We start from the raw sequence: 24,693 nt of genomic DNA, 5'->3' as shown, positions 1-24,693 counted from the left end.
ATTATACTTATCTTTTAAATCTATACATAATTAAAGGTTTCCAGCTAATTGTTTCTTATTCAAATACAATATTAATCCTATTGACGTCATTGACATCGTATTTTTATGTTTCGTAAATAAGATGCTTTACGAAACATGCCAGTAGGAATGGTGCTATATTTTTTTTCTACGACCCACAGTTGAGGACCTCTGATACTCCTACTAGTCGACCGCCCTGTCGCTTGTCACATGCTCGCTGGCTCACACGCTCAGCAGATACCGCCGGGTTAACACGCGACTATCTTCCGCGAGCGCGCGAGTCCGAATTTGACAACTAAATGTCACAATCGACTTTCAAAATCGTAAATGAAAAGTGCTTCGCGAAAATTTGCCTCAAAGTCGTTTGTGTTGAAAGTGGATTAATCGTTTGCATTGCGCATGCTCCGGCAGTGAATTATCGAATTTATATTGACAAGTGACATTCCGTTCGAATTTTGAAATAATTTGAATGCGAATGACAGTACAAGTAAATTAAAGTTAATGGCAGTGACTCTAATTGAGTGTTTGTGTTACTGACACAATGGATAAAAAGCGCGAAAGAAATGTTACCTCAATATGTCTTCTTTCACCCACATTCCATTTAACCATTGGGGTAAGTTATTAGATATTTCCATTTTTTTTTTAAATATTGTAGACATTACAAATTATAAGTTTAAGACGTTAACAACATGACATGAAACATTACTATAAAGAAGAAAGAAAAAATAAAAGGGATAAAAATGAAAATATAAAAAAACAACATAAAATAAACATACAAACGCAGTGAAAATACAATTATACATAATATATTAGTTCAAAGTACACCAAGTTTGCTTAGGAGACCCTATTTTAAGAATTTATAAAATAGCGTCTACCTAAACTTACGCTCACGCAAGTGGAATATATCAACACCCGAAACAATTTGGTTGAACATAGTCATCGCCCTCCCAATTGGCATTAGTAGTGGCAGGTTGGCTCTGCACTTTGGGAGAATGGGGGGGACACACAGGTCAACACTGCCCAGAATGGCAGAGTTCTCATTTAGATTTTAAATATGTAAACTTTTATACTACAAAATTTATACAACACGTAATATACTCGTAGTTAAAATTAAAATAAAGCAATTAATTTAAGACTAAATATATATATCAGTAACCATTTTATCAAATGCATAGGTACAAAGGTACAATTTAATATTGTATCACCAACAAGTATATAATAATATGACACTTAATCAGATATTAACTTTCTGGTACTGCTCCCTATAGGACTAAAGTCTTATTTGGAAGGGGACAATAAAATGAGTATAGATACTTAGTTGAAATTATAAATGTTTGTCTTTACATTATATAGGTAGGTACTTAAAAGTTAACTAATTTTTACATTGCCCAACCAATACCTATTACTATATTTTCTATTCAACGAATAATTCATATGGTTTAAGAATGTTAGAATGTTTTTAAAATTCTTTATTCAACATACATAATTGAAATTCAAAATTTCATTAGTTCATTACTATTATTTAATTTCGTCGTAATTAAGCACGATGCAGGTGACTAAATTGGTAAAGTAGACATCGTCTTGTAGCATTTTTTCAGTATTTTATTTAAATATTATATAGGTATATTTCTGAGGTGTTTTCGAATTATATATATAATAATATATATTAAATTAAATAGATGGGTGTGAGTAATATGTATTAATAATAATTTACCATATTGTTTCAAGATTTCTTGATTTTTTTTGTATCGGAATACATTCAACACAATAATAAATGTTATATTATGTAGAAACAAAGCTTGTTTACAATTTAATAGTAATCAGATTATTTCAATTATTTACTATAATATTTAATTTATTATAATAATCATTCTAGTATTATTCTCATCACATATAAGTAATATGTTTAAATATCCCTGTAGCAGATTTAAACAGCTGATTTCTATAAGGTCGATAATTAACCATTCTTAAAAAATCTATAAAGTCAGACACTTTTATCACTAATTTTATTTTATACATTGTTTTTTCTATATATACTTAATTCAATAAATTCCATATCAGATGTTGATTATCCCACTCGTTTTATTATTAAGAGCTAATAATTAAATGGTTCATTGCAATCGCTTATATCCAATTTAACTAAATAAATATAATATTAAAATAATGATTACTAATACTATGTTATGAATTAAATTAGGAAGGCATGTACTTACTCCAAATTTAAACATAATGGATATTATAATGATTTAACTCATTCAATAAATATTATGATTATTTAGATTTTTTTAATAATAAACGTGTGAAATTATTAAGTACTTACAAAACTCAGAAAAGCCTCAGGAACATACTCATTATAAAAATCCTACAAAAAATCTCGGACGGAGCAGGATTCGGCATACGTCTTTCACTTGTCGGGTGAAGGTCTAACCACTTAGCTACCGACCGGAAAATCTTCAATGCATATTATATTTCCTAACAAATACGCCATCTGAGTTTATTCAAATTCTGTCCATAAATTGCTACCATTTTAGTAATTTAAATCAAGACAATAATTAATAACAACATTACTAATTCTAATTTATAGATACATATTATATGCTTTCAAATTTTTTGCTGTACAATACAGGGGGTTTAAGAACTAAAAGTACAATGTGTACTTTTAATTGTAAATATTTAGTAAAATAATGAAAATAGTTATCGTAATTAAAATCACACACCTACGTAAGTAAGTTTTTTCTTTCTCATCGGTACACACTTGCTCTATATTTTTCAATTTACAATAATACATACAGTTTAAATTTTCACAAGACTCCTAAGTTCGTTATCAAAATCGTATATATGTTCACAAGATAATAATAGGTATGATACAGACGAAGATAGTATATCAAAAACGGTTATTTTTTTTAAATAAAGATCTTGAACAAGATTGAAATGAAGTTGCAGGCAGAAAGACCGTTGGGAATAATTATTTAGTCTTCATTTGCATTGTATTTTTACTGCAACCCACTTTTACCTACACATTCACATTTTGTTGCGAACTCATGATACTCGATAGCATAAATTATTGTAACATAATAATATATACATGTGAGTATTTTTTGACTCATCTTGCATATTTTAAATTGGAATGCTAAGCCCTTTTCGGTAAAAATTCATTTGTTTCTTCTTCGATTCATTCGAAACTATTATTCAAAAAACAAAATCAATATAAACTTTGCTTGTAACTTTTATTCAAATTTAATTAAATCATGTAAATTACCACTAATTAGTTATGTATACACCGGTACCTATTATTACCACGTTTTTCTTAGCTCGTATTCTTGTTTGTCCGGTGGTTGTTTATCCAGTACAAATCTTGCAATCGATTTTTAACTAACTTCCCGACTAGCTAGTCATTTGAAACTTTTAGAATATATCAGAACACGATGCCAATGCATTCTTTTAATACTTTTAGCCATCTTTGAGTAGAATTGAATTCATTTTCAGTTAATTGTGTTTTTATGAAAAGTTATTTCGGAAGAAATCCGTAATCCAATCCACTATTATTGGTTGCTAGCAACTAAATTATTAATATATACGTGCGTTCCTATGGAAATCAAAAACACATTTCAGTATTCTATGTTTGTTTGTTTGTTACAAAATAGCACGGCCAGTTCACAATTGCCTTATTTTTCCTAAATTATTAATACATGGAATTGTCAAGTTTATATGATTCAACAGAAAATTTAAAAACGTGGTATATAAAAGTTCTTTTTATCTTGTAATTATATTTTTAAATTACAAATATCAATACACATAAAAGCACTGCAATGTGCTTTTTTATTTTATTTGAAAAACTCCAGTTTATATGCAAATATAAAGCTTTGCTTGTACGAGTAGAAAGAATAAGTAGGTACGATTACAATCATAATATAATTAGTATAAGATTAAAGTAGGAACCTAAATTTTTAATGTATCCACATAAACCAATGATTAACCCAACCATTAAAATTCAGTTTAATAAAATATTTGAATGGTTAGACAAACAGATTAGGTAACTATAACCAGTAATATTATTTACATTATGGAGAAAATTTTTATCATTGTTTATTGAACGCAGTGGTCTTTTGCATTATCAGCTTTCTTAGTACCATACGTTATCAAATACTGCCAGTTGGACGGGGGGAAGCGATTATAAGAAACGAAATAAATAACATTAAACACTACATAGTCTGATTGTGTTATTATTATAAACATAGTAATTTTTGACGTTACGGCATTACCTAAAAAAATTGGGATAGCCGATTATGATTAATTTATTTTATTTTATTTTTGTAAAGAAAGTGTGGCAAAATTTTGTTTCATACAAATATTAATTTCGATTACATACCAATAATTTCATACCATTTAAAAATTACATTATTATTTTTTCATTACGTACGCATTGAATAATAAATAAATCATGGCAAATACTATTACGAATATGTTTAGCAAATTCTTTTTAAATGATACTTTACAAAACAATGTAAACGTTAAATAATCATTCAGTACCATGCCTTATTGTGCTACTATTTTATATACCGCGATACAGAACCATCTGGATTAACTTGGCAATAAACACCATCCAGGGTTGTTAATTTAGCTCGACTTAGTTAGGCATCTTAACCATATTTTAAATGGTTTTATTGTAACCCACTGCCTTTTCCGTAGAATTACTACCTGATATACGACTTATTATTATATATGGATACTGTAGGCGACGCAATCTATATTGCCGATATTGGCCTCTTAAAAATAGGCGCGTATCTTAGGGACGCTCTTAAGTATGGTTCTGCATCGCGCTCTATGACAATATTTGTCCACGTAAGTACTCCACATACGTATGCCTCCAAGCGTATAAAAGTGTTTTGGTTTGCGCTGATTTTTTTGGCTCTTAGATTACTTGCTACTTATGTTGGTAACATTGAGATTTTTTTATTCTATATACAACATACGGTAATATTCAATTACCTATCTCAATTTTTCATTATAGCACGTTCGTGTATAGTGATGGGAAAATATAAGTAGATACAACGAATGAAATTGGACTAAGACTAGAATTCAGTGTTTTTCAACCTTTATACTACGTCGGTACGGTTGACCGTGTGCCAAAATGGACATATTTTTAATATTATTATTAATGTTATTAACCTACAAAGTTTCATTTTCCTTAGCTGTACTTACATTTCTATAAGATTAATGAATGATTAAAAAAACATGCAGCCTTGACAAATAAATGTAAAAGCAAAAAAATGTATTGTTTGCCACAAATCAATCTGTAATTAAAAATGACTCGCAGCTAATTTGACAATTAGCCTTATAGATAGATACAAGTAGTAAACTGGCCAAATTTAAAACTAAACTCAATAATCTATAAATGTGCTATAATTCGAATTATATATTGCTGTGCCATCTTTTCATTTTCATATATTTAGACTCCATCTCTTACCCCTGTATTCCTTTGTATATGTACGTATGTATTAATGTCATCTTTTGATCATGTCTGATCCTAATAAGATCACATGGGCCTACACAGAGTGAAGGATTGTATTAACAGATTTTTGTTTCTACGAGAAATGGGTTTTAGCCACTTGCTCAACTTATTGGGTTCATACTCTGACCCCAAACATAAATTGAAAAACAATGTCTATTTGCTAGACCCAGGATTCGATCCTGGAATCTACATCATTATAAGCCGACGCGTAAGCCGCTCGGCCATCATGGACGTTGACGTGTAACTATATATTGAAATATAATTTAACAAAGCTTACTAAAATATACAAATATTGTTTTTCAATTTGTGTATGAGTCAGAATATGGACCTAGAGCGGAATACAGAAACATTTGTCATAACTAAAATTTCCTTGGCAGAAAACACTATGCAGAAACATTGTCCTTAGTTAACATCATGTTGTCTATCGTTCACCTCATCTTAAAGCTTCGTTCGTTTTTTCTATTGAAAATAATACCATATTTAAAAGTTCTCTTTCATATAGTTTAGGTAAATTATTTTGTAATTGTTAAACGATGACAAAAATATGACAACTGCACTTTATAAATGATATAACTATAAATACATAATTAATATTTAATTATAACACTCTTATGTTTCCGTTATCAGTCATTATACGTGATTCCACAGGCACCGCAAGATATTTTTTTTAACATGGTAACACTAGCGTCAAGTGTCATTCTGTCTGGCATCTTGTATTTCTGCGGGCTGGCGTATAAAAAGTAAAATAATATTCTGCAAGTACATGCCAAACGAATTAACACTATCTATATCCATATTGAGATAAATTGTTAAATGAATTTGAGTGTATGGACTGTTTTATAGACACGCGAATTTATTTTGACAGCAGCTGTCAGTGGTAAATGGTAATACAGAACGTGTTCATAACAAAAGTAATATATGGTTAAGGATTCCTTAGCTCTATAGTCAGTATAGTCTATAGTTAAGTCATCCTTTTCGGCAACTTATCCTTAAGATCGAAATATTGGATTCTGCATTCCGCTCTTAAAGGGTAGAGCAAGTGGCTGAAATCAATTTCTCGTAAAAACAAAATATGTTAATACAAGCTTCCACTGTGTGAAGGCCCATATGATCTTATTAGGATCGGACATAGTCGAAACCAACTAAAATAATTAAATGCAAGGATTGAAAAGGTAATAATCACAGTTATTCTTTAAATTTAAACAATCAATACTTGATGAAGATTATGTTTTAAATAATTACTATCTTTTGGCGTATCGTTTTTGAGTGAATATAAATCTGCATCTGAGTGAATATAAAATAAAAATAAGCTAGTCAATTTGATTTAAAGTGTGATAAAAAAATAAGTAACGTTATCTGAATTATTTCATATGCAAATTTACAAATGTGCACTAATTAACAATGAATAACTGACCTTCTTGTATCATTTTTCATAATACGAATTACAACTGTTAACTCTTTTAAGAAATCATTGAGGCATTACTTACTGTACACGATATTTATTAATTCTTAAAATACATTGATATTTAATAAAAAGTAGTAATTTTCAATTGCTAACATAATCTAAAACTCATCACAATTGAACAATTTTATCTAGTCATCTTAGCACCGTCAATTTGACAACATCATCTGGATATTAGAACAACTAGTTTTAGCGCCGAGATAACTAAATGCTTTTTATACTTTATATAGTGATAGGTAGGTAGTAATCTATATTACTGTCTGCGATTTCAATTCCTCACTCATTTAATTCATCTTTACCGGCAATAAAATAGCAAATGTCTAGTTGTTCTAGCGTCCAGGTGGTGTCACAAAGTTGGCGGGTCGAAATCATCCTAGAACCAATATCATAAGTAACATAATTATTTGAGAACTAACGCCAATGTAATTAGATACTTATGCAGGATTTTTCTTCCTTTAATATGTAACAATCATACCACTCAGCATTAAATGAGTAACATACTATAATATTTACTTATGTTTTGTTGTCAAAACAAAACAATAGAGTAACAATAATTGCATTTTCTCAATCATAACTAGATCAGTAGGGTCTGTTTTGATTTGTTATTTACGACAATATCTCTAGTAATATATGTACTGCATTTGTATAAATTGGAAGAACAATGCATGAATCCTTACTCAACTCATCGAGTCCATCACGAGACGCACTACTATCGTGACGAGTCCTTTGTTCGATGTATTATTCCACTCGAATCAAGTCTCTCCGTTTATTAATATAATCAATCTCTTGATCACATCGATCTCCCCAGTACATCATTGCCCGCGATTATAATCTCACGCTATCATCTTTACATTTGTGTTTATTGTATTCTCATATCAACCAATGAACGCTCTACTCCAAACAACGCCAAGCAACCACGAATTTATCCATTTCACCTTCATCCACTTCCGAAAATATATAGCTATAGGTATTTAATATAAATGTTCATATATACCTAGGTACCTGTAAATAGCTAATATATACTTATAGATATATTCGATTAATAAATATACAAATGACTTCATCATTAGACATGCTTTATCTACGGGTTGTTGGTAATAGTTTCTATAATAATATATTCTACATACATATAAATTTTATTTTTAAAGTTTATTATCACTCGTAATAAATTATAAAAATATCACTAAAATCAAACGAAATTTCCAAAAATTGGTCAGTTTATTCTAAGCACACGAAAGAAATTAAAATGATTCGTGCTTTATTTCAATTTAACGCCTGCGGGTTTGGTTCTTAGCCGCCCGTTTGTCTCGCCAGAGAACTGGACTGAGTGGTCGTAGAGAAAAGGCCCACCTGTGCTATCAAATCGAGCAACCGCGAGAAATCTTGCTTGTAGTGAAGGTTTCGTTTCACATATCAATTCATGTGGTTGCTACTTCAATTCCATCTTAATTAATTATACAGAAAAAAAAAATTTCTTTGAGACAATCTTTATAGTAAATTAGTGTTTTTTCGATGATTAGGGTGGTTTTAATTTTGTATTAATTGATTTGCATTGCTTAAAAGTTGAAGCGAGTTTATGAGTGTTCGGAATTCTTAGTTGAAACAGAATCTACCGTATATACTCGATTGCGCTGTCGGATAATTTTGCAAGTGTTTTTTTTAGGTCACTTGCATTGTGCTGCTGACTCGTAAAAGTGCCGACCTTTTTTAATGTGGACTCCTTTTGCGGTAATCTTCGTTGACACTTTGAGAACCAATGTCATAAATGGGTGCAGTGATGTACCGGATGCACCGGTTCGCTTTTTTTCGTCGGTAATCACCATTAGTTATTATTAATTATGACCATTCATAAATATATTAATGCCAAAAACTCACGGAATTTAAGTTAAAAATACGTATTCTGCTACTGGGTATGAAATGCGTATTCTTATTTTTTAATCAACGTACTTTGTCTCTTTCACATATTTCCAATCCTCGTGGGAGGTTGAATACCATTGTAGATTTTACTCTTCCTTATCTACTGCGTGACCTATTATCTATCAGTGGCTCTGGTCAAAATAACACATAATACATTCATTAAAAGTAAATAACAACGATAAAAAGATTATTTATAGGTGTAAATAGTTACGATATGAAACAGTAAACATACATAAACGTCAGACATAACAACCCTGACGAATCTGGTTCCAAAAATTACTACATAATAGTGTTAAATTCTACAAATTATTTCCTTAACCTTTGTACTTGATTAAATTTGATTGAATGCAGAGGATTATACTCACCGCTCGAAATCGAAAAGTTTACGAACCGGAGCGCTCGAAATTTTTCTGAAGATATTAACATAGTTATTAAATTTTATATGTATTTTATAAAAATAAGTATGTTAGATTTTTTGTTACATGGCATATCAAGCTCAGACGGACAAATTATTTTTTCCACGAGACGGAGCGATAACTTTACCGATTTCATGAGCCGGAACGGCGCTCCGGTGCGCTCCGGTCCATTTCGAGCCCTGATTATACTATAATATTATTATCAAAAACTTAATCTTTGTTGCCAGCTGCTAGTGCATGAATATCTTCACAAATCATTTCAATTATATTTGTAGCGATCACGCTACTCTGTATTAAATTAGTGACACACTTTAATAATATGTAGGTTTTGTTATTAAAACAATGATAGCAATGATAATTGTCAGCATTTCCTCAATTATAACTAGACGAGTAGTGTTTGTTTTGATTGAAAATTACGACAATATCTATGGTAATATAGGTACTGCATTCAATATAAATAAGGAGAACAATCTATGAATCCACATTCCACTCATCGAGTCCGTCACGAGACGTGCTCCACTTGAATCAAGTCTCTTAGTCCATTCTTATAATTAATCTCTTGATTATATCGATCTCATCAATATATCATTACCTCGTGATTATAATCTCAGGTCATCATCTGTATTATTGTATTCAGTGTATTCTTGTATCAACCAATAAACTCTCATCTCAACAACCAAACAACAACGACTATTCATCTATCACCACATCATCATACCTCAAAATAGAATTCTGAGATGGAGAGAAACAAAAACGTATCTACTCATCTACATCGCCCCAGAAGTATTTATCATGAGGTTCGCTTAAAAGACACCACTATTTGTGTATTTGATTAAGTTTGTGCTCAAAAGACAAGATAAAATAGATACATACATGAGACAGTCTCACGTTTCAAATAAACAACGATGGGAGTCAACCTACGCTCTTCTTTGGTTTAGTGAATGAACTAAAAGATTCCTCAATGACCCTTCACATAAGGTTACGTGAGAATTTATATTGTATGACTATACAAAATCAAAGCAAATGAAGAATGTCTTTAAAGTAAGTGGTAAGAAAATATATAAATCGAGCTTCTCTAGTTCTACTAAAATAAATATTAAACCAGACCGTGCCTGTGGATAGATTTGTATTGTTTATTTACAGCTACAGAGTGACTAAGTTGTTAACAAAGGTCAGTCAAAATCATGAATACCCTCCGTGTTTATAAATATTCATATATTAATACATTATCTACCTTATTGAGTACGTATCTGGGAAGATCCATTATAAATAACTTATCGGCATAAAATAGAACGTCGATTTTAAACAAAAAATACGCAGCTATGTAAGTTTACACAGTGTCAATTATCTATAAAGTCCAAAATCTGCTAAAAATATATGAAAAAATGTTTGAAAACTTAATAATTACGGAAATTGGTTAATTAAAATTGGTACGCATCGGTTTACAGAACGCTAGGTGGGAAGCTCCCCAATTTTCATAGCCGATTTTGGCAAAATTCATGAATTCAAGAATTAAAACCTAACCTAACTTAACCGAACTTAACAAATATTCCAGTATATCGGCTATTGTTAAAATTTGTTTGCCGTTGGCTTCCCTTAAACCGACAAGAACCTTAAAATTATATAGGTAATATAAAATATATCTAACGTAAGCGGACAACGGGAATTCTGTATGAGGTACCTTAATATTAATTTCAAGTTATGCATCACGAATTTATAAAAAGGGTTTCGAATATAATATGTATATACAATATACTTATAATAATTGATCGATGTTATATTATATGATAATTCTTTAATTCAACAAAAACTAATATTAATCCGAAGTTTAGGCCCTCTTGCCCACCTGGGCCCCAATGCTTTGCGACGAGGTAGCCACTCTGCTATAAACGATATTGTAATTTCAGTGGAGTAAAATCAAAACCTAGATTCGAGATTCTATTATTGGGTTACCATTGTATTTAAGTATCGATTCGAATTGCGTGGTAGAGTGCGGCGTAACTTAATTTATAGCTTTTGAAATTTATCGCTGGTAGTTTGCTTCCAATATATCAAAACCTCCTACCATTATTCATTTTAGCTGTATACAAACTTTTGAAGCGCTTTCATTTTTTTTAAGTAGGAATTGACACCTTTAGGAACACATTCAGTAATAAATTGTTCCGTTCTTAAAACAATTCTTTATAGTTCATAAAATTCTTTATTGAATTATATTAATTAAATAAGTCTGTCACCAGTAGAGGTGAGTTGGAAATACTGACACCAGTTTGTGTACTCAAGTATCGGATGAAACTACCCATCCTCAGTACGTCTGGCCCTATAAACTTGTTCCAAAAAACTTGTGATGATAATATCATCGCGAGTCGCTGGCTAGTTGGTAGACTTTCAATACTATTGACATTAAATGCGCGCGAGCTAGGTAGTACTTGAATACAATTATATTTTAATTTATTAGTCTATGCATGCGAATGACATCATCTTATGTATGAACAAATAGGTCATAAATTTTCTGTAGCAGCATATTATTCCCTCGGAAATGTGGTGAGGTGACTGAGGTGACGCAGTTTACAATAAAAAAATCATTGTTATTCATTTTATGTTAACAAAAATATTATAACATAACATAAAAATAGCTCATAAATTTAAAATGTATATAAAATTTTATAATAAATGGGACATTTCTAAGACCCCAGCTCAGTGTATTTTTAGCGATTCTATTGAAGCTGATATTTCCAATACTAATATGGAGTTAAGTGTTTTAGTTCCAGTTTAGTATGAGACTTATGTCGCATACGCACGCCAACCGCTCTATATAGTATTCCAAATACTAGTAAGTATTCTGGAACAAGTTTTGATACTAAGTACTTTTTTATACTGGTAGTAAGTATATCTAGACTTCAAAATCGACCAGTTTTTCCACCTCTAGTCACCAGCATGAATCAGATATTAACGTCCCGTAGGGGTAGGCAATTCATGCGTTACATAGGGGCGGAAAATTAAGCAACGAATACAAATATTACAACTTATGACAGCAGTGTTGATTGTTCATGAAGCGAACGATAGTGTCGCTTCAATATAAAGTACCAACCAACATCTTTATCAAAAAATAATCGAAGCATAAAAGATCCTTGAAGAAAAAATCTTCAAAACATCTAGGTGATGGGCGTGACTCGAACCAGTATCCATCCAATTCCAACCAACGCGCTTTACCGATTCAGCTACTTGCCTAATTACGACAAAATTATCCAATAACTATGCATTCGATTCGATATATTTGTCGATATCGTTAATATCAAGGTTTTACCGCCTTGCCGGTGTAAAAATCTCTCCAAATTTTAATTTTAACGTACTTGCACTTGCTAATTTTCATTAAGGCTATACTTCAGCTGGGGCATGGTCTAAAACGATCGTAACTACGCGACGCGAAGATTGTGCAAATGACGCGTGCAGAACAAAACATAATTTGTCATAAAAAGTCAACATGCGTCCATTTAATGTTATGTTTATTGTTCTATTACTAATAATAATAATATATTCATTGACATGTTCTCTTTTTCAAGTAAATGGTTACGTTTTTTAGTAATCTTTACACTATTTAAGAATTAATTCCCCCGTCGCCATCACAAAACAAATTGACATGTTCACAACTCGACTTTCGCTCTCCGATTGCCAGCCAGTCCGAAATTTCGTCGCACCTATAGTTAATTATTTGCTGTTTCACTGAAGTACCGTCTTAATTCAACAAATAGTTTACTAGACTCAATAATATAACATTATATTTTATCGAACATACTTACTTGTGCCCGACGCCTATAGTATTTAAATATTTTTATCTAATTGCTATTTTATTTTTCTGAGCTATTTTCGATTTATATATTTATCTATCATTATATTAAATTTGACCTTAGCTTTTGCTTTGTGTCTGATATGCTTATAGATAAGTAGATTAGCCTGATTAATAAATGTTGCTAAAATGAAACCTACTTACAAACCTGTTGTTATAATAATATGTAGAAACTCTATGGTAGCCAAAAACTTAATGAATATAAATTGAAATAGTGCCAAATGAATATAATTAGGAATATATATGTTGAGATAATTAATGTAGTCAATGAATTGTCTCTGCGACCGCGACGGGCGAGTGGTAACGTATTCGCCTATGAAGTCATGGGTCTCAGGTTCGAATCACAAGTCTGACAAATTCACACGTTATCGGTGGCGAAGGGTGGAGGTAGCCTGTTAAGATACGACATAAATATTGCACACTAAGCTTTGTTAGTCAAACGTTTTTATTTTCATTTAACTACCACAATGCGTATATAGTATTTGTTATAGCCATATTAGATAACAGCAAAAAAACATTCGTTTATTTATCTTTAAAATATCTAAAAGTATGCCATTCCTAAATCATACATAATTTTAGATAATTTATAGATAGATAAATATTTTTTATTGATTATGGTTTGGTTAGACAGGGCATAGTGAATTTGAAAAAATACTAACCAAAAACATCTGTAATATGTATTCTTAATTCAACGAAAACAAATAAGTATGACTGAGAAGTGTACATTATTTTTTTCATATTGCCCATAGCATCCTCACCTATTATGGTTTGGTTTAGGCAGGGTTTAGTTGAATTTTAAAAATTAATCACTGCTGCAATCAGTGCACACCTGCAAATTTTATTCTTAATTGAATAGAATAGAAATAGAAATAAGTATGATTGATAAAGTTTAGTGTGCGCTACTTATGTCGAATCTTAACAGCCTACCCCCACCCCTTCTTGCCACTGGATATTATAAGTACATATTATCTATATTCTATCAATATGTGTTAGTGTAGCTAGATATATAATAGGTTTATAAAATGGCTAATAGGTATATACCTTAAAGTCTCTTTCTCTTCTTGCAGCTAAGATTCACATCAGATTGTAGGACTAATAAAAAACAATTAATTGTTTTTTTGTAAATATGTGAAAACTTTATTTAGGCAAAAAACATTTATATCCTAAAACATTTTCATTTTACTTTAATGTATAACCGTTTTCATATTTAGTTGCGGATAGGTACCTTCAGTCCGATTTCGATATTAACAATATTGTATACCCACTGTATTGTATGGGTAGGTACCCACTGAGCACCTAAAACTTCACGAACAGGTCCAGCCTTTAGAAACATTACTTGTTTGCACCAAATATTGTTTTCCCGAATCAATATTCCATACTGGTTAACTTAAATAATAAACTTTAACCGTTATATTTAATTTAACCGATTATAGGGAATATTGTGAATTCTAAAACCAATATCATAATCTGGCAACATCACATTTCTCGCGGTTGTTAAATTAATATTTTTACCTCAAAAATGATAGTACTGTGAATAAATCAATTGCTAGTGTTGGGCATAACTACGGAATTTAATTAATTGGATCAATCATTATGAAACACAAAAAAATAACCTCATTGAGTCATCAACCGATAATTTTGCCGATTGAAAAAACTTTCACACTATTTTCTCCTACTTCAATTTTTGCTCGACCGGTTTTTAGATTCGACCTGTTATTTTAAAGAATTTGGTTTTTATATAAATAATATATTTCTTAATTATTATTGGCATTACCTTTTGTAATATAAATTTATATGTCTACACAAGGCTTTGTTTTTCTTACTTCTCATAGTACTTACTACAATCTTCACTTCACGGCTTTCGTCCAATCGACAAACTCTACAGTCATTGACATCGAGCAGAACTCCTGTATCACTCTACATATGGCTATGTTTATTCAGTTACAATTGGGTCGGAAATATTACTGTTTATGACGCCTCCAGCACAACTTTGGAGGACACTTTTATTTGTTACACCATGGCGAAATAAAATCATGTATCGATATTGTCTGCAGCTATTCCATATGTTACAAAATTATCGAGACACAGTTCTTAAAAGATCTACAAACTTATAGTATGAAAAGTAATTATGTATAAAAAGCAAATACTAAGTATTTGTATATGTTTTTAAAACTTTTATATTATGTAGTTAAACTATTTTTATTGAATGATTAATATATAAGATTTAAGTAACATTCGTTATTGAAAATGCATACTCAATTTTAAACACCTTAAAAACATACATAATATAAAAATATTATTTATACCTAGCTTTACCTCACCTATCAGATTCCAACCAATGTGCTTTTCCAATATATACCAATGACACCGAAATTTACTATGCGTCCAAGGTGTTCCGTTACTATCGTAAACATCTTTTGTGATTTCGAATCAAGCTTTTAACAATAGGTACCAACTTACGCTTGATTCCAAGATATTTTTCTAATATATAGTTTCTGTAGTCTTATATAAGAAAGTACTCATGACTATTATGTTATATATAAGTCGTCCATCTATATTATGATGATCAAACATATCGTTTATCGACTGCTTAATATGCACACTGGCTAACTCAATTTGAGCAAATTGTTCAGGAAGGAGAAAAAAAATAATAATTTAACTATTGAGCGGAATTTGACAATTTCAAAAATACACTTGGAACTATTTTTTTACAAATAAGCTGCCCTATGAATTAATACACTATTTTAGCTTCCCTTTTATATATAAAGAAAAATTGCCTGCAGTTGGCTGTTTTGTGTGAAGAACGATAACGCATTTATTTATAGGTTTAGGAGTTTGAAATTTTGTGTAAGCATTGAAAACATACTTTATATCAAAATTTCATTTTTGATCAAAAGTGCAGTTAGCTGGTTTGCAGATTAGGCAATAGATGTCACGCATATTGTTACCGAAGCATCGTATTAATTATTATCATTCATGATTATCATTTATATAGTGTTTAAGATGATGGTAGATAGTAATATGTATGTGCAAGAAGAAGAATGCAGAAATTTAATCATAAATTAATAATATACCGATATCGCTCACGTATCGCAAATGTGCCTACAAACAGCATCTCGATAAGCGATCGATATTATAGCTGTTTCCTTTCGCTCGCTTATCACTTCAGAGAAATTCGATTGATTTATTTTTATTTATGAACGGTGCCTTGCGACCAGCGTACTCGATATACTTAACGGATTTTTGTAAACAGCTTTTTAAAATTTACTTTGTATGAAGGTAAGCCACTGCGCATAACATCTCATATACTTGTGTAAAACCGCCACTGGGGAGCATGAATTGTTTGTACATCTATGATGAATAATCTGTCATTGACGATATCAATTGGGAAGGCAATCAAATTAATTTGAATATCGATGTATTCTACTTTTAGGTATACTCTATCGTTCGTTTAGAAAAGAATATTTTATAAATTCTGTACTAGTTCACTCGAAGTATTTCTCAATTACATATTTCCAATATTTATTTTTTTTGTAAATTCTTATTTATATTTTTATGTATCATTTCATTTTGTTTTAATACTTTTTTTTCTTTAAGCTCCTAGCTATACTTTTTATGTCAAATTGTGAATGGAAACATTTAAATGGTAATATAATGTTTATAGAAACCTACTAGAATTTCGTCCACAGAAAACTAGCCGCGCGGATGTTTTAGGGTATTTTTTACTTATTTAATAATCATTCTGGAATTAAAAAATCCAATAACTAACCAACCTCATTTGATTGACTGGAAACTCAGATTATTCAAAATCTCAAGAAGATATTTCAATTTGTATTTTAATCGTAATTATTGGAATGTGACAATGTGGAAAAATACACATTTTTTTGTCATGATGAATCCACGCACACAATAACAATTGTCCATACAAGCTTCATTTTTTTTTAAATTCTTAAATGTAGAATTTCATAATAAATGGTAAAAAATGTAAATTAGAATTGATTATTGAACAGTCTGGTAGATAATAATCCAATGACAAAAAATCTTTTATTTTATTCATAATATTTGTACCCATGTTGACTTAGTTAGGCCATCTTTGTATAAATAAAAACTCATGGCTGGTCAAAAATACATGTTGTTTTTTAATGTGTTTTTAATTCAGTAGCAATAGGTTGATCGTATATCTAACAACTATTCTTTGTAAAAGGTCTGTAAATACAACCTCCATTCCGTGGATGCCCATAGGCTCCGCTTAGGAGAGAACACGATAGTTATTTCGCAAATATCTTGAAGTTAATTAATAAGGTACATTATTATTATACATAAATTTATTGGGACGGGATGCAACCTAAACCTGTCCTAAATTTATCCTAACTCAATCATCCCGATAAGCCTCAGTTTTATCTTGTTTGTATTTTAATTATATGGTGTGTTTTGATGTTTTTTTTCTAACTGATTACTTGTACTTTTTACCACGTTATTCTTAGCTCGTATTCTGGTTTGTCCGGTGGTTGTTTATCCAGTACAAATCTTGCAATCGAATTTTAACTAATTTTTCGACTAGCTAGACATTTGAAACTTTTAGAATATATAAAAACACGACGCCAATGCATTCTTTTAATACTTTTAGCCATCTTTAAGTAGAATTGAATTCATTTTCAGTTATTTCTGTTTTGTATGAAAAGTTATTTCGAAAGAAATCCGTAAACCAATCCACTATTATTGGTTTGTAAGGGGGTGGTCCTAGCAACTAAATTATTAATATATACGTGCGTTACTATGGAAATTAAAATGACATTTCAGTATTCTATATTTGTTTGTTGCAAAATAGCAAAAAAAATATTTGTTGACAATTGCTTAATTTGTCCTAAATTATTAATACATAGAATTGTCAAGCTTATATGATTCAACAGAAAATTTAAAAACGTGGTAAGTATATAAAAAGTTTTTTTATCTTGTAATTATTATTCTAAATGTCATGTTGTGAACGTCCTGAATTAATAATTTGTTATGTACTCAACGTGTATTTTTACATAAATAAATAAATCATCGTACTAAATGGACATTGGCTATTGCACGTACACCATGTTAACTAAAATATATTACAAAACTCAAAGCGGATGCTTCGAGTATTTTGTTACAACAATAAACCAGTGTTGTCTGTTGTTTACGCAAGATCGAGAAAAGAAAGAAAGTGTTTGGCCACTTTCTAAGTTATCAAGGGCATGCATACAGAAGTTCATCTCAATGCGACGAGATTAAAGTCAATCATTAAGTACAGACCTACCAAAGCTTTACTTTTCTTCGAAGCAGTGATACTCAAATTGTTAGCATTATTAAAACGATACTTCAGTGAAAAGGCAAATAATTTTCAACTATAGGTTGCGACGAAATTTTGGACTCGCTGGCAATCGGAGACCGAACGTCGAGGTGTGACGTTCGTGATGGCGACGGGGTATTAATTCTTAAATCGTGTAAAGATGACTAAAAACGTTACCCATTTACTTAAAAAAAGAACACATGTCAATGAATATATTATTATTGTTACTAATAGAACAATAAACAGAACATTAAATGGACGTATGTTGGATTTATATGGCAAATTATATTTCGTTCGGCATGCGTCATTTGCACCCGCGACCCGCAATCCGCGCATCGCCTAGCCACGATCTTTTTGGACCATGCCTCAATTGAGATATAGCCTTAAGTAAAATCACACTGTTAAAATTACAATTATTCTCAAATTATATTATTAAAGTAAATTACTAAAAATTCCAAGTTTAACTCCAAAATGAAGTATAATAATATGGAATCTATAGGGTGAATGTTATATCAACATGCGTTTTACGAGGGTATGACATGCGTCATATGGTCAAGCTCTAATAGTTTCAAAAGCGTGTCGTCCTTATCCCTTATCATTATTATAATATGTAACCTGTTGACCGACTGATAAGTGAAAACCTCAATAGAGAATACTCAATACTAATTGTTACAGAATACAACTTTATATAAATATTATCTATGTATAATATACCTTCTATAATTCATGAATAATATTATAATTATTATTTTTTAGTAGCAATTACATCTATAATAAGAGTATTGTCTAGACAAAAAAAATGTGGAGTGCGTTACCTACTAGGTGTGGTTGTAGGAAGGTACGATTCTCAAGTGTGAAGAAATATGGGACAAACTTAAACACGTGTTTAAGAATATGTTATTTACGTACATATTTATCATAATATGCATTAACGTTTGTCACATAAATGAAACACACATTCAATATCTATATACATAAGTCAAAATATATGTTTGTTTGATTTCCTTTTCCTACTTGGCCCTAATTGGCATCTAGAGTCTGTCTTGCGTCTGTCGTGCGGTTCCCCCCCCCCCCGCTTCAGCATTCAGCACTGCATTCCCTCTCGTTCCCTCCCATTGAAAACTTGCAACAGTCGAACGCAATGGCACAATGCTTTCCATCGTGACGTGAACGCCAGCTTATAGAATACAGACTCTACATATAAAAATTCACAGTTTGTTTGTTCAAATTCCAATTTTAAAATTTCACGACAGATAAAGCTTGCTTGTTTTTAATTTCCTTTGATTGACTTAGCTGTCAGAACTTAGAACTATTGTCTATGCCTAAATACAGATATTTAATGAAACGACCCCGTGCGAAGCCAGGTACTTCAGCTAGGTGGTACATTCAAGGGGCTTTGTATTTCTTCAGTTTAATGGCTTGACTATCATTAAGTCATAAAGATCTTGGTCTATTGCGACTGACTTTAGCATTTCTGTCTTATTAACTTGTTCTGTGATTTATATTATACGAAATATTATTGGAAGCCACTGGTCGTGGAATTAGACACGATGCAACGCGTTTGCTTGATTCTACTTACAAATCGACTTTAATGTTCGGACTAGATTAATCTTTTATTTGCGTTCCAGCTCGCCAGCTTTCGCTATTTATCTGTCTGTAGAGAAAGGTACACATGGTAAGTTAATGGTATACATACATAATCCGTTTATTATATTTCATTTGTTTCTATAATAATTGTAGAACAAATTAAATTATACGATCTGTAATTTGTCCGATTTGAGCGGGACAAATTATAGAAACAAATGAAGTGATACGATCTGTCATTGGTTCAATTTACGCAGGATGGAATTTTAAAATTTATTTACATATTATAAATTACTATCAGAGACTTTTCACAATATGTTAATTACGTTTTTTTTTATGTATTAATTAAATATTAAACTTGATATTTGGTGTGATTCTAATATTGGTTATAAGAAATGGTTTTAATCTTCAAATTAGATCAAATGCCTAAGCATCTATTTAATTAGTAGTCTAAAAAAACTATTAATTGTTTAGTTACTTTTTAATTAACTATTTCGTTTATTCAATGAATAGTTCACAAGTTTTAAAAATATACCATTCTAATTATTGAGCATACATAATTTTGAAAATACTCATGAGAAAATATACCCAATAGAAAAAATCTTTTTCGAATAAAGTAAGACACCCGACAGGATTAGAACCTACGTATCTTGGGTTACTCAATTTAGAGAGTACTTATGAGCAGGTATTAATAAGGCTAATGGTTAAAATGTGTCGTAATTAAGCATGGCATTTGTAGCATAGTGGTAATGCATAAGGCGCGAAACCCAAAAGACGTAGGTTCGATCCTGCCGGGTGTCTTACTTTTTTCGAAAAAGATTTTTTCTATTGGCTATATTATTTTCACATGACTGTTTTCAAAATTATGTAAGTATGTTCAATAATTAGAATAGTTACTTTTTGTACTAAAGCATTTGACTGTAATTTCAGATTGGTTTTAGTATGGTAGAATTATTGGTAACTATAGAAAAGTTTATATTCTCCGTGTTGGTCATGGTAAATCTTTGTAAATAAAATCGAAATGGCAGCCTGCTGTTCATATTTTGTTTTGATTTTTTTACATACATACCTACCTACTATTATTTGCGACTTTGCGTGATTGTTCCTCTAAATAATAATTATTAATTGTATGTCATGTAAGTAAAAGCACAATGTATATTTGTTCCAATACAACGACTCAATGGGTTGAGCGAATGGCTAACAACTGTTATTTTTTAAGACATATCACTATTTTCCTTTCGATAATTCGTCAAACGATTATTTTCCGACTGCCTTTCTACAAGGCATGTTCGCTTTTCACTCTCTTGACTCTCGTAGGTCACATCTGCTCTTGATACATTTTCGTCTATCACGAGGGATGGTTTCCAGTTCTGATGCCCTAAAAAATTAATTTATATGCACCTGTAAATTACCTACATGGTCGCAGTCACGACTTATTCTGGGTTAAAACCGTTTCCTCGTGTCAAGCCTATCAGGCACCATTAGCGAGGGGTGCAAGAAGGGAACTCAGAAATAATGGGAACTGAAATACCTAACGGGTAAGGAATAGTAGGTAACCTATCTTGAGTAAGGAATAAACTGGAATAAACTTAAACACGTGTCAAGAATACGCCATACGTCGAATACTGACAACTGGTCTCGGTTTATGCATTGACGCTCATTTAACATTGGTGTATTACACACACTATTTCGCGTGTATAATGCGTGTTTCATTTTCGTAGGACACTCACACATTCAAAACCCTGCATCAAAATGTACTGTATTGAATATTGCCTATCGAAATTTTATTTATTACTTGTTCTATGTGTCCAAGACTAGTCAATACGCTCCCCAAATACATTTCACTGATGTGCTGTGTATTTTGTTTTTGAAGTTTTACTTTATTGTATAATATTATTGTTATGTTTTTTATTTATTTTTCTTCTCTCTTGTTAGGGTAATATTTGCTATACAAGTACCTATATATTTTTATTCAACTTTGTTTGATTACAACCAGTTTTTATTTAAATTTAAATCTCATGTTGTGAACGTCCTGAATTTTGATTTGTTATGTCCACCGTGTTTTTTCTATAAATAGAATTATTCGTAAAAAAAATATTTGTTTATACAACCTTTAGGTACTCCGTGGCCGACATGCGTTGATTCAGATTATATTTTAAATGAGAAAATATGGAAATGCTTTCCTTAAATTTATTTGGTATAGGTATCTAAAAACTTTCCTTTATTTAAATATTCTAAATATGTACTTACTACATAGTAATTCGTTGAGTTGCTTTTTGCCTTAGTCGCTTTTTTAGATGTCTCCATTACCACATTAATAATGGATGTCAACAGTGCATTGTGTATTTTTCTTCTTCTAGCGCTCCATTGTACAAAATAATGGCTGCATCAAATAGAGAATTTATATACAACCTGAACCACTGCCTACATTATATAAATTGTCGACACATTATTCTTTTCGCCGCGGCGTGGCCCACTTTTCCTCGACTGTTTGTTTGTTTAGTTACGCTTTATTTGTGAAGATGTTTCGAGTATTTTAAATATTACACGACTATTCATTGTTGGCTTTTAAAAAACATGAATATCTACTCACTTTGTAAAAGATGCAAGTCATAACATCGTTTGCATATATAGATACCAGTGGCGAAGGATATTAAGATCCGACATAAATAGTGCCCACTAAAATTTGTCAGTCGTAAGTATTTGTTTTCATTGAACTAATACTATAATAGGTAGATAGTATTTGTTAGTTTTTAAAATTCATTTAAACCTGCCTAATCCAAACCATATTTAATAGTCAAAAAATAGTCGTATATCTATAAAATATCTAAAATTATACCATTAAATAAAACATATTTTTTGATATTTTAAAGATAGAAGAATATTTTTTATTGATTACGGTTTGATATAGGCACGTCTCATTTAAAAAAATACTCATCAACACCACCTGTAATATGAATTCATTATTCAACGAAAACAAAAATAATACCTGGAAAAGTATGCACCATTTTTGCTAAATCGCCCATAGCATACCTAAACTATTATGGTTTAGTTTAGGCAGGATTTAATTGAATTTAAACAAACTAACCAGCAGCACCTGCAAATTGTATTCTTAGTTCAATGAAAAGAAATAAGTATAACTGACAAAGTTTTGTGTGCACTATTTATGTCGAATCTAGCCTACCTCCACCCTTCGCCACTGATAGATACAGACATATAATATACATGGTACATCAGTGTCGAAGACTCCATACTAGGCGATTTTTTAAATCTTACCTTCTTAATAAAAATATTGTTTAATTGCATATTTATATAATCACGTGATTATTTTATATTCTATACAAATAATTTTATTTGCCAACGTATATGTAGGAATGTATTATACAGATTACAAAACAATCTCCAAAGATTTTTAAAAATATATACCACAGCGCGTCATCTGTCTTGATGTAAAAAAATGTCGGATTATTCGTGAAGGAATTGTGATATTTTTTCGTATGGACGGCACGTAACCTCAGTCAGTCTTTCGAATTATTTGAAATATGGTAGACACATAGTATATTAGTATATGATGGTAGGCTCCTATCGCAGAGCCTAAAACCTTATTGCATATCATAGTTGTCATGACTCCTCTTTGTCCAAAATAATTAATAATTAGATAATTTGAAAAAATAATTTCTATGGCGTTTAATCGCATACCCATTGATTTATATTAACATAGGTAAATTAAACGTGTAAGGAAGGGGGTATTTTCCGATATATTAATACGTTTCTTTATAATATGTAACCAATGACATTAACATGGACGAAGCATCTGGAAAAAAAATGACGGGTCTGCCGAAAGGCATAATTTGTTCTCACGCCATTACAATAAAGGTGATATTGCTATAAATTCCCGATGCTTTTTGTCTGGTCTGCCGAATGGTACATTGACACTAGAAACACTGTTCTAACGCCATTACAATAAAGGTGCTATTGCTATAAATTCCCGATGCGTGATATCGCATAATGGAAATTGCGTGACGTTTACCTATACATGTGCGAATGTCACTATGCGCGAATTTACTTGCTAGCTACTGTATTGAGTGCGTTGTCCATTAATAATGTCATTGTATGTAACCATTCCAAATTCAAAACGCTCTATTCTGATATACTTACAAGATTTAAAAAAAGAAGGTCGCAAAAACTGTCACCAGCTGTATTATACTGTCCATTAATTTCATAGAAGACTTAAAAAAGAAACGAATATCTATCTATTCCATCTTGTCACTTACATACAAACAAATAAAAGTAAACGTCATAAACAACGTTTTTATTAGGTCGTATTCTTATTTGTCCGGTACAAATCTTGCAATCGATTTTTAATTAACTTCCCGACTAGCTAGACATTTGAAACTTTTAGAATATATCAGAACACGATGCCAATGCATTTTTTAAATACTTTTAGCCATCTTTAAGTAGAATTAAATTCATTTTCAGTAAATTCTGTTTTGTATGAATAGTTATTTCGAAAGAAATTCGTAAGCCAATCCACTATTATTGGTTCCTAGGAAATTATTAATATATACGTGTGTTACTATGGAAATCAATATGAGTGTCAAAATGACATTTCAGTATTATTGC

The 24,693-nt window shown here is 30.9% G+C and overlaps 1 protein-coding gene across 1 annotated transcript in view; it reads left to right on the top strand.

Annotated features, from left to right (window-relative positions):
• Positions 1-240: 240 nt before the first annotated feature.
• spz4 (Spaetzle domain-containing protein 4) overlaps positions 241-24,693 on the top strand; it is a 43,561-nt gene continuing 19,108 nt past the window's right edge. Inside the window, exon 1 of the mRNA XM_085952948.1 lies at positions 241-631. Within this exon, the coding sequence (XP_085809074.1) occupies positions 560-631 (72 nt within the window). The 5' untranslated portion in view covers positions 241-559. The remainder of the gene's footprint in view (positions 632-24,693) is intronic.

Source organism: Rhyacophila brunnea, unplaced genomic scaffold, assembly GCF_057557595.1.
Source record: "Rhyacophila brunnea isolate RB1 unplaced genomic scaffold, BYU_Rbru_1.0 scaffold_3, whole genome shotgun sequence".
NCBI classification, from domain to species: Eukaryota; Metazoa; Arthropoda; class Insecta; order Trichoptera; family Rhyacophilidae; genus Rhyacophila; species Rhyacophila brunnea.
Note: the sequence above shows the minus strand (reverse complement) of the source record. Positions and strands in the feature narration are given on the sequence as shown.